Source organism: Leptodactylus fuscus, chromosome 5, assembly GCF_031893055.1.
Source record: "Leptodactylus fuscus isolate aLepFus1 chromosome 5, aLepFus1.hap2, whole genome shotgun sequence".
NCBI lineage: Eukaryota > Metazoa > Chordata > Amphibia > Anura > Leptodactylidae > Leptodactylus > Leptodactylus fuscus.
The window spans coordinates 30,905,907-30,918,250 of NC_134269.1; the positions used below are offsets into that span (position 1 = coordinate 30,905,907).

At 41.5% G+C, this 12,344-nt stretch overlaps 2 protein-coding genes across 2 annotated transcripts; both read right to left on the reverse strand.

The window, feature by feature from the left end:
• Window positions 1–230: 230 nt before the first annotated feature.
• On the reverse strand, window positions 231–866 carry LOC142204469 (olfactory receptor 1C1-like). The gene has a single exon (XM_075275780.1). The coding sequence runs from the start codon at window positions 864–866 to the stop codon at window positions 231–233; it is 636 nt and encodes a 211-aa protein (XP_075131881.1).
• Window positions 867–6,202: 5,336 nt separating this feature from the next.
• On the reverse strand, window positions 6,203–7,156 carry LOC142204470 (olfactory receptor 1A1-like). The gene has a single exon (XM_075275781.1). The coding sequence runs from the start codon at window positions 7,154–7,156 to the stop codon at window positions 6,203–6,205; it is 954 nt and encodes a 317-aa protein (XP_075131882.1).
• Window positions 7,157–12,344: the final 5,188 nt, after the last annotated feature.

Sequence of the window (12,344 nt, forward strand, 5' to 3'; positions counted from 1 at the left end):
CCTCGGTATTACGTAGACTATATATGATCGGATTTAACATTGGGGTTAAAGCTGTGAAAAGAAGAGTAAAGGCTTGATCCAAAAAGTGCACATGTTCCAATGGTGGGATGGTGTACTGAAGTAAGACAGACCCGTAGAAGATTGATAGTACGGTGAGGTGCGACGTACAAGTGGAGAAGGCTTTCCTCCGACCCTCCGGGGACTGGACTTGTAACACCACCCCGATTATCTTAATGTAAGACAGAAGACTGATTAAGCAAGGCCCGAGCCTCCACGTACACAAATATCTGAAGCCACGAGGAAGCGCACACGCTCTTAGACAAAGCTTTAATATCACAATAGAAGTTCTGGATCATTCTAGAACCACAAAAAGATAATTTTGAGACAAACAAGGCAGTAATGGCGGCGTTCACAAATCCGGTCGCCCAGGTGCCAACTAAAAGCGACACCAGTTTTTTCCGGTCCATCAAGATGGGGTAGTGTAATGGGTAACAGATGGCGACATATTGGTCATAGGCCATACATGACAGTAAGATATCATCCGTACTACCCAAAAACACACAGAAAAAATCTTGAATGAAACACTGGATGGAGGAAATGGTGTTTGTTCCGGTCCACAAGATGTTAATGAGTTGGGGGAGGGTGGTCGTGGTGAATATGATGTCCACAAAGGAGAGGTTTCGAAGGAAGAAGTGCATGGGGGTCTGGAGATGGGAATCCAAGACACTTACTGTAATAAGACTGACATTGGCTAATACTCCTAGAAGGTAGATCATCGTAAACTCAACGGCAAGAAGAGGCTGCTTTTCTGCTTTACTGGAAAATGCCAGAATGGTGAAGTACGTCATGGAGGTTTGGTTGTCCATGATCTCAGGGCGATCTACAAGGAGAGATGTCAACCACTGCATTCAGTTTAAAAAATAAATTAATTGAAAATATGACTACTATGCCTCAGAAATAGCGCCACTCTGGTCTACAGGCTATGACTGGTACTACATTATAGTCCCATTCACCTCATTGCTAAGCTACAGTAGCAGACACATCCTATGGACATGAGTGGAGCAGTTTCTGAATTTTATAAACTCATACAATCGCTTTCATAGAATTATGATCAAGTAAACTTTCTGCGATGTGAATTATTAGGGTTTGGACATGAAAAAGATCTCCTTACCCTAAAAGAAGGCCGAGATCTTGGTGAGTAAGTGGGGCACAACACATAGTAACCGTGTCCCCTTTTGTGCCACAGAATCTCTACCTGGTCTTCACTGTTGACTAAATCCTACTTTATCTTGTCACGAAAGGGTTAATTTTCTCTTTTCTGAAAGTTGAAGTCTATGTATCATATATCTTCTCACCTCAGTGCACCAGAGGGCAGGGGTAAGGAAATCACAGAAGTCTATCCAGGGTGACCTATAGGCCCTCTTAAATTTCATGCCCGGTTGGGGTAGTGACTACTAAGACCCTTAACAGCTAGCCAAGTGACTGTTGCCCAGCAGCATCGGGGATCGGGAATGATGTCAAACACAATTCTATGTTCTCCATGTGTTTGATTGTGTATTAGGAGTGTGGGAGAAAATCAGAGTAACCAGCGGAAACAAACTGACTTCCTATGAAAATAGCCCGACTGTGTGCAGATTGAGCAAAAGTTTCAGGCATGTGTGGAAGTAATGCCGTAAGGTAAGAATGCTTTCAGAAATAGAAGAGTTAATAGTATATGTATCAATTAACACAATGACATGAATGAAGAAAACAAAAATCTAAATCTCATGACTCTGTGGTGTGACCAGCCTTTGTCTGCAAGTATTAATAGGAAGGAAAGGACGGACACACGAAATATTGATGGGATTTACATTTCTCTTCTTTTAATTCACTTCATTTTGTTAATGATAAAAATAAACCATTAACACTTATTGCTGAATTCATTCTTACTGTGCAGGATTTTTCCCACACCTGTTTTGTGCTGTACAGTGTATGAGTAAAAAAAATAAAAATAAAAAAAGTTAAAAATAAAAAAAATAAAACTTCTAAATCACCTCCTTTCCCTAGAATACATATAAAAGTATAAAATTACTGTGACACACATACACAATAAGTATCCCTGTGTCCTAAAATGCCCGATCTACTGATATTTTGCCTGTACGGCAAACGTCAAAAGTGCCAAAAAGCCAATTTTTTTTCACCGTTTTGCCTCTGATTTAAATAAAAAGTGATCTAAGCAATAGACCTTCCCCAAAATGGTGCAACTAAAAAGTACACACAAAAAAACGCTCTATGCATCCCTGCAGGGTCACCTGTCAATATGGCCTCGCAGCTGCTGCAAAACTACAACTCCAATATATTAAAAATTTTACCATTTTTTGCTTTAAATTTTTTTCCCCTATTTTCCTCCTCTAAAGCCTAGGTGCGTCTTATAGTCCGAAAATACAAGATATAAATACGGTATATATATTTTTTTATACTGTCTTCAATGTATCACACCCCACCAGTAGGTATAAAGTTTAGGACCCCTCCAAAATATATATATCCAGTCAGATCAATCCAAATTGTATTTTGGACTTTTATCAGTTTATCGATTACCGTATATACTCGAGTATAAGCCGACCCGAATATAAGCCGAGGCCCCTAATTTTACCACAAAAAACTGGGAAAACTTATTGACTCGAGTATAAGCCGAGGGGGGCTTTTTCAGCACAAAAAATGCTGAAAAATTCGGCTTATACTCGAGTATATACGGTATCTATACTAAATTCTGATGATTTATGCCAGTGAAAAATATTTTATGCAGTGATTCTTAGAAACTGCTGGAGTTTTATGGTATATTTTCCCAGAAGGGACTGGAAACAAACCAGAATGTGATAGGTCATAGACATAAGTCTGGTCCACTCACCTTTAGATGGTTGTTCATGGACTTGGTATTATGTCAGGTTCTTGGTCCGTCTGATGATGGCCGAGTCTTCCCATGCTCTATTGTTACATGATTCACCTCTTCCTTTCTGCCGGTATCATGGGGTTAGCTCATGTCCATCGCCTGTTACCTAACACTATGACATTCTGCTTATTCAGGAGCCAGTGAGATTGATATTGCGGGTTTGCCATATTTATAAGGCTGTGTGCACTGGGACTTATCAATGTAGGAATTGCTCTGTAGAAAACATCTGGACGTGGATTTCTCCTTTAACTCTTACATGTGTCTTTGATACTGGTGAAAACCATCACAAGTCGTGTAATATTTAGGCCTCATCCACATGATGGCTCCTGCCATGTGCCCAATATGGCCTATTCCTTTATATTGAGTGCTCCAAGAAAACCAAAGTCAACTCTGGGCAAGTCGCCATGTAGTCTAAACATCAACTCCCGTTCGTAGCTATAATCCGCTGGTTCTAACAGTATTCGGGGCCATTGAAAAAGCGAAAAATGAAGAGGAATAGACGTGGCCCACCATCTCAAGTTCCTCTCCACTTTCCAGTCCTCACCTTTCTTCCATGGCTTAGTATCCTTACATGAATGGCTAGATGTCTCGTGTCACATGTTCTAAGGTCTATAGCAAGGTTGAAAAGGACGCATATTTTATCACCGTCGTGCTTTTGTCTATGTCACCCATTATATACAATCTGGAATCCACAACAACATCACCTCCACATCATCAATGTAACGTTTACCTCAGGGCATGCTCACATGGCAGAAATTGGCACCAATTTTGAGGAGGATTCTGCCCCAAATCTTCCTCCCATAAGTGGATCAGCCACAGGAATCGCAGCACGGCACCTTATATGGCTCGCACATAGTATAGTGCCCGCATTTTTTGGGCTCCTTATGGCATATGACCCCTCTCTTTAGCCCTCCCACAATACAAAATTCACTTTTCTGGCCCCCACATGGTATACAACCCCAAATTTTTTGAGCCACACATGGTATATGGCTATTTTTTTTATTTTATTTTATTTTTTGTTCCCACATTGCACACAACCCTGTTTTTTTTCTTTGTTTTCTTTTGCCTTAACATGGTATATGACCCCTTTTTTATGACCCTCAACAGTATATAATCCCCTTTATATCCCTCCTACTGTATATCACCCGCTTTTTGGCTCCCCAAAGTATATGATGCCTCCCCCCCACCCCCCACCCACACACACACACACACATTATATGAACCAATCTTTGCTTGGACCCCACACAGTGATAATGCATCATTGCAATAGGTAGTGACCGATAAATTACTCACCGACCCACGCTCCTGTCCAGGCCGGCCTCCACTGCCACCTCCAGAGAGCGCTGTACCAGACACTGAAGAACACCAGGGTTGTGACATAAGTGTAGTACCATCTAGAGGCCGCAGCGGAGGCCGGCCTGGACAGGAGCGTGGGTGGGTGAGTAATTTATCGGTCACTACCTATTGCAATAATACGATAAGTAGCGACCAATTAAAAAAAGAATATCACTCCCCTTCATGCCATGAAGCGCCGCCACTCCTGGCTTTGGAGAGGAAAGTTCTCTCTCCGCCGATTGTAAGTTGATTCAAGCAGACTTCAATGCAAGTGTGAATCCAGCCTTAGACTGTATTCACATGTTTTTTTTATGTCACTTTGGATTTTTATTATAGTAAAATATTTTATTGCAATTATCTCAAATGTAACCATAGCTGTAAATAAAATGTCAAATAAAAATCTAAAGCAATCATTTTTCTATATCCCCACATTTAATAATGACCTACTTTATAATTTCCCCAAAAAAATTCTTTCTTTCAAGTTCTGTTTGAACTAACAGTTTTTAGTAGGAAAAGCAGAGAGACCATAAATCATAAAGTAGTAATGGCAGAAACACAGACAGAATATTAGTAATTGTCAACATTTCATTACACAAAAAAAAAAGTTAAAAAAAAGTAGTTTAGTGAAATAAAAAGTCCTAAAATAACTTACTGTGTAAGCTGCCATAGGAAAATGGCTCTACCCGAGGTCCGACGGCAGAGCTGACTGCGCATGCCTAGAAGTTTGAAGCCAGCGCTGGAAGAAAACGCAGGGAGAGGCCATTCCTGGCGAAGATGGAGGTGGCACTGGATAGTTTCTGGCAGCATTGAGCACGCCCCCAGTGCTGTTTGAGTGCTGGGGACTGACCCCAGTGCTGCAAGAGAACTCATTTGCATACAGAAGAAGGGATTTCTACCGAACGGCGGCACGGAGAAGACATCTAAAGCTAGGAGAATAATCTTTATTAAGGCAATTCCTACGTTTTACGGACAAAAAATTGCTTTTATTGATAGAATCCCTTTAAAAAAATATAGATGAATTGACTGGTACAGAGGGCGAGAGAAGACCCTGCCTTAGAGGGGTTACAGTCTGTTAGGGTAGGTGAAGGGAAACATAAGCTGCTCATATGGTGATAAAGTGGCAGCAGGTATTCTGGAGTTGTAGCTTAAGAAATTCCTAAAGGTAACGGTAATTTAAGCAATTCCATGCTAAACCTGTAGGTAACCGACAGGCCCAATAGACGGCAAGTAAAAAACTATCTGTAATCCAACACCAATCTGGTTCGTAGAGTCTAAAACTACCCCGAGGTATTCACCAGAGCCTCAACGCAGGATGAAGTTGGTAGCTCGGACCCCAGAACAAAGTGTCACCCTGCAAGTTATCTAAGGACCAAACTAAGCCCCTATAACAGGCAGAGGGAATATACACAAGCGCAGGACAAAAACTAGGACAGTACAAAAAAAGCCAAAAAAAATAAAATAGCTGAGGAATACCAGACGTCCAGGCCATGATCTAGTTCAGAAGGTCACAGATAAAGTCAAACCAGCAGGAGAAGGGAAAAATGAGGATAGCAAACCAAAACCATTAAACCAGGGAATTCACAGAAAATGGAAGCTAAAAAAATGCAGATCCTAGATACAAATGGAATCACAGGCACCTGATCAAGGGAAGTGTCAGGTTAAAATAACACACCGTAGTCTTGACTGGATGCTGAAGTAAAGCCCTGTTTGGCTCTATGTCCCAAAGGAAGTGTAAAAGCTACTAAAATGGGGCACAGCGATGGGTGTGAGGAAAAGGGCACGAGGGCCGAAGCTAAGCTTTTGCACCAGGCCTTGTGAGCCTACAGTTATATCCCTGTGGTGGGTAAAGGGAATAAACCACTGTATAGCTTGGCAGATAGGCTATATACAAGTTTTGGAATGATTGGGTGGAAGATACAATGGTGACCTTATTTTTTCTCACCGACCTTTAAGAAAAGACAAGTTTTTAAGGTTTCCTCTGTTGACAATTCTGCTCAATGCCCTTTTCACCTCCTTATTTCTTAAACTATATATAAGCGGATTTAGCATGGGGGTCACAGCCGTGTATAACACTGAGAAGACCATGTCCTGCATCTCTAAATGGTCTGAAGGAGGGTTCATATACATACATAGACCGGTGCCATAGAAGATAATGAGGACCGTCAGGTGGGATGTGCAGGTGGAGAAGGTCTTCCTCCTACTATTAGTCGACTTGATCATTAAAATACTTGAGATTATCTTAATATAGGATGTTACGCTTAGGAGAAATGGGCAGAAGGCAAGTATCAGGGTCTCTACATAGAGTATGATATGGAAACCGAAGTTATTACACGAGATCTTTTCCAAAGCTTTAATGTCACAGAAGAAATTGTTGATTTTATTAGATCGACATAGGTCAAAGTGGTAGATGGAAACCGTCATGAACAATGAATTTACAGACCCACAAATCCAGGTGCCCAATAAGAGGAGGACGTACTTGTTGGTATTCATGATCAAGTGGTAATGTAAGGGTCTACAGATGGCCACATATCGGTCATAGGCCATCAAGGACAACAAGATGTCCTCCGTACCAGCTGCAAACATGAAGAAATACAATTGGGTGAAGCATTGTAGGAAAGAGATGGAGAAGTTCCTCGAGAGTAAAATGTCCATCAGTTTTGGTAGAGTAGAAGATGTAAATATGATATCCACCAAGGACAGGTTACAGAGGAAGATGTACATGGGGTTACGTAGACGGACATCAATGGTCACGGCTGAAATGATGATTAAATTACCCAATAAACCTGTCATATAAATAGCGAAAAATAGCAGGAAAAAGAGATGACTCTGCTCCGCAATGTTTGAAAATGCCACAATTTGGAAATTTTTAATGGATGTCCAGTTACTATCCATTAGGTGAGAGATTTCTGAAAAATAAAGAAAAAAAATTAAAAAAAAAAAAAAAAAAATTGGGGAAGAAAATTAGTCGGAAGTCCAAAATTTTCAGAAATTTTTGTTTTATTATCTTGATGTTTTATCTAAGATTGCAACTAGAGAAATCCCTAATAATATTAATAATTATAATATTATTTATATAATACATATTCTATTATTTTTATATTATTTTATTTCCATGGCGTCAGTATATCTTGGAGTACTTGGCTCATAGATCTATTCATTTGTAGACAATATTAGACATTACAGTGCAACAAAATAAATAATAGGAGTGAGGAACCTGTTCACAAGAGCTTACAATCTACGAGGAGATAGGGGTGACCCAAGAGGTGGCAGGGCATGTTTGGTAGAATGGTTCCGCCATCTTTTAATGAACAAGGTCATGTAACTGAAGCTGTATGAGCCGTCAGCAGCCGATATCTGTGAATATACAAACACTAAGTGCCAGGAGTGCAGGGAAACTTCAGGATGGGTCACGTTCTGAGGAATAGAGGAGGAAGGATAATATAGAATAGGATAAGAAATGTTAGCTCAGTAGAACAATGTGATCAGGTCATGTGATAAGCCAGCGTAAAAAGATGTATTTGTAGGACATGATTGAAGCTGCTAAAATTGGATATTAATCTGACTGCCTGGGGTAGAGCATTCTAGAGCACCGCTGCAGCTCGAGAAAAGTCTAAGAGATGAGGCTGGAAAACTATGGTCATTGACAGAACGGAGAGTCAGAGAAGAGGGAGGTGATGTAGGGAGGTTCTTTCAGGCTTCATTTCAGGTGACAGCCAGTACACATGGCTGTATTTTGGATCTATAATAATAAGTAGGAATCAGTGAGAGGAAACCTCTATGTGCCTCTGCATAAAATAAGAAAGAATTGGAAAACTTGGATACAATATGCACCCAAAGTAGTCCATGGTCACCATGTTATGGTTCTAGTGATCTATGGTCGCCATATTATGGTTCTAGTGATCTATGGTCTCCATGTTATGGTAACTTCTAGTGATCTATGGTCACCATGTTATGGTTCTAGTTATCTATGGTCACCATGTTATGGTTCTAGTGATCTATGGTCACCATGTTATGGTTCTAGTGATCTATGATCGCCATGTTATGGTTCTAGTGATCTATGGTCACCATGTTATGGTTCTAGTGATCTATAGTCACCATGTTATGGTTCTAGTGATCTATGGTCACCATGTTATGGTTCTAGTGATCTATGTTCACCATGTTATAGTTATCTATTAGAGATGAGCGAACAGTGTTCTATCGAACTCATGTTCGATCGGATATTAGGCTGTTCGGCATGTTCGAATCGAATCGAACACCGCGTGGTAAAGTGCGCCATTACTCGATTCCCCTCCCACCTTCCCTGGCGCCTTTTTTGCTCCAATAACAGCGCAGGGTAGGTGGGACAGGAACTACGACACCGGTGACGTTGAAAAAAGTAGGCAAAACCCATTGGCTGCCGAAAACATGTGACCTCTAATTTAAAAGAACAGCGCCGCCCAGCTTCGCGTCATTCTGAGCTTGCAATTCACCGGGGACGGAGGTTTCCGTCCAGCTAGCTAGGGCTTAGATTCTGGGTAGGCAGGGACAGGCTAGGATAGGAAGGAGAAGACAACCAACAGCTCTTGTAAGAGCTAAATTCCAGGGAGAAGCTTGTCAGTGTAACGTGGCACTGACGGGCTCAATCGCCGCAACCCAGCTTTCCCAGGATCCTGAATGGAATACACTGTCAGTGTATTCCCGTATACCCGATATATACCCCCGATACCCGTTCCAACGGTGTGCCCCCCACCTTCACCCCAGAAATACCCTGCAAGTCCCCTAGCAATAGGATTGGGGCTATATACACCCACTATTTTTGCTACTGCCATATAGTGCCATTGTCTCACTGGGAATTCAAAGAATATATTGGGCTTACATATAACTTCAATTCCAGGGAGAAGCTTGTCAGTGTAACGTGGCACTGACGGGCTCAATCGCCGCAACCCAGCTTTCCCAGGATCCTGAATGGAACACACTGACAGTGTATTCCCGTATACCCCATATATACACCCCAAATCCCCGTTCCAACGGTGTGCCCCCCCACCTTCACCTCAGAAATACCCTGCAAGTCCCCTAGCAATAGAATTGGGGCTATATACACCCACAATTTTTGCTACTGGTATATAGTGCCATTGTCTGACTGGGAATTCAAAGAATATATTGGGGTGACGTGCACCCACAATTTTTGCTACTGCTATACAGTGCCATTGTCTCACTGGGAATTCAAAGAATATATGGGGGTTATGTGCACCCACAATTTTTAATACTGGTATACAGTGCCATTGTCTGACTGGGAATTCAAAGAATATATGGGGGTTATGTGCACCCACAATTTTTACTACTGGTATATAGTGCCATTGTCTGACTGGGAATTCAAAGAATATATGGGGGTTATGTGTACCCACAATTTTTAATACTGGTATACAGTGCCATTGTCTGACTGGGAATTCAAAGAATATATTGGGGTTATGTGCACCCACAATTTTTACTACTGGTATACAGTGCCATTGTCTGACTGGGAATTCAAAGAATATATGGGGGTTATGTGCACCCACAATTTTTACTACTGGTATATAGTGCCATTGTCTGACTGGGAATTCAAAGAATATATTGGGGTGACGTGCACCCACAATTTTTGCTACTGCTATACAGTTCCATTGTCTCACTGGGAATTCAAAGAATATATGGGGGTTATGTGCACCCACAATTTTTAATACTGGTATACAGTGCCATTGTCTGACTGGGAATTCAAAGAATATATGGGGGTTATGTGCACCCACAATTTTTACTACTGGTATACAGTGCCATTGTCTGACTGGGAATTCAAAGAATATATGGGGGTTATGTGCACCCACAATTTTTAATACTGGTATACAGTGCCATTGTCTGACTGGGAATTCAAAGAATATATGGGGGTTATGTGCACCCACAATTTTTAATACTGGTATACAGTGCCATTGTCTGACTGGGAATTCAAAGAATATATGGGGGTTATGTGCACCCACAATTTTTAATACTGGTATACAGTGCCATTGTCTGACTGGGAATTCAAAGAATATATGGGGGTTATGTGCACCCACAATTTTTAATACTGGTATACAGTGCCATTGTCTGACTGGGAATTCAAAGAATATATGGGGGTTACGTGCACCCACAATTTTTGCTACTGCTATACAGTTCCATTGTCTCACTGGGAATTCAAAGAATATATGGGGGTTATGTGCACCCACAATTTTTAATACTGGTATACAGTGCCATTGTCTGACTGGGAATTCAAAGAATATATGGGGGTTATGTGCACCCACAATTTTTAATACTGGTATACAGTGCCATTGTCTGACTGGGAATTCAAAGAATATATGGGGGTTATGTGCACCCACAATTTTTAATACTGGTATACAGTGCCATTGTCTGACTGGGAATTCAAAGAATATATGGGGGTTATGTGCACCCACAATTTTTAATACTGGTATACAGTGCCATTATCTGACTGGGAATTCAAAGAATATATGGGGGTTATGTGCACCCACAATTTTTACTACTGGTATACAGTGCCATTGTCTGACTGGGAATTCAAAGAATATATGGGGGTTATGTGCACCCACAATTTTTAATACTGGTATACAGTGCCATTATCTGACTGGGAATTCAAAGAATATATGGGGGTTATGTGCACCCACAATTTTTAATACTGGTATACAGTGCCATTGTCTGACTGGGAATTCAAAGAATATATTGGGGTTATGTGCACCCACAATTTTTACTACTGGTATACAGTGCCATTGTCTGACTGGGAATTCAAAGAATATATGGGGGTTACGTGCACCCACAATTTTTGCTACTGGTATACAGTGCCATTGTCTCACTGGGAATTCCACAAATAATTTGGGGATTCATTCACCCTACATCTCAGGCTCTTGCCATATTCACCCAGGTTGTCAGTGCTGCACCAGCTCGTTCCCAGACAGCTCGGCCCGAAAAACACGTTACCTATATAGAGGATTTGGACAATGAAGACAACATGTTCTAAATCTAATGTCTGCACCTTCTCCAGAATTAAAATAAAGGCAGCGTTTAACTTTCAAATAGCACTGCACAAAGGAAGAGCTTATCAGCTTGTCTCATGACATGCTACTGAAAAGTTTCATTTGTGTATCTTAATGTAAATATAGTTGTATAAGCTTTTTGGGTTTTAGGCACTGCCAAGTTATTTATTACCACCCGCTCCCTTATAATGATGATGACGCCAAAGTCACTGTGGGTGTTCAGAGCTCACAGCTTTGGGTGACATTTGTCTTGCTCTCTGTCGGTACCAGCTGTCTTTTTGGATACCGTAAAGTTATGTTGACTTTATTAACAGCTATAGAAGCTTTAGCCAGGTTGTGACGGTGTGTAACCCTAACAACACTAAGTGGGATACACATTAATAGTCAGTCTATGTACGCTAAACGTATCACTGAAGTAATTTTTTTTCCCTCTCCCCTAATATAAGAAAGGAACAGACATTAGACCTAGACCGGGGTTCGAGGCTTGAAAAAATCCAGTATTATTTGTTCTTCATGATGTGAAATATGTGTTGAAAAGCAACCCAAGATGAAGTCAGCCATGTGTGCCAGTGTGTTACTTGGCATGCCTTTGCTGGCCCCAACTGTAAGGGTCACTCTCCATTTCCTCCATTTTCCACTCCCCTTCACACCATTTGTGGTGAAGCAATGGGATGCACTGAAGTGCACCCTCTAGCCTCGTGTGGGATAGGGACATCAGATGCCACTCCAACCCCCTCGTCTTCCTCCGCCAGCCAACGGTGCGAAGATGAGAGGAGTGTGCTCTGAATGTTTTCTGCCTAGCAGAGGCTAGTTCTCACTTATGAAAATGGCCCCACTTTGACCTGTATATCAGGCACAATGGTGTAGGTTTCAAAGAAACATGGCACCAACAAGTTGGAAAACGTGGGCCATGCGTGGACCGTGTTTGAGTCTGGCAAGCTCCAGATCTGCTACCAGGTTCCAGCCATTATCACAGGCGCAAAAATTCCAGGCCCCAGGTGTAGCAGGGAAAAAAAAATGCCATCTCAGCCAGGATGGCATCCCTGACCTCGGAG

What these genes read in the sequence shown, in the direction of transcription:
- LOC142204469 (XM_075275780.1), bottom strand. Translation starts at nt 866, where the DNA reads ATGGACAACCAAACCTCCATGACGTACTTCACCATTCTGGCATTTTCC.
- LOC142204470 (XM_075275781.1), bottom strand. Translation starts at nt 7,156, where the DNA reads ATGGATAGTAACTGGACATCCATTAAAAATTTCCAAATTGTGGCATTT.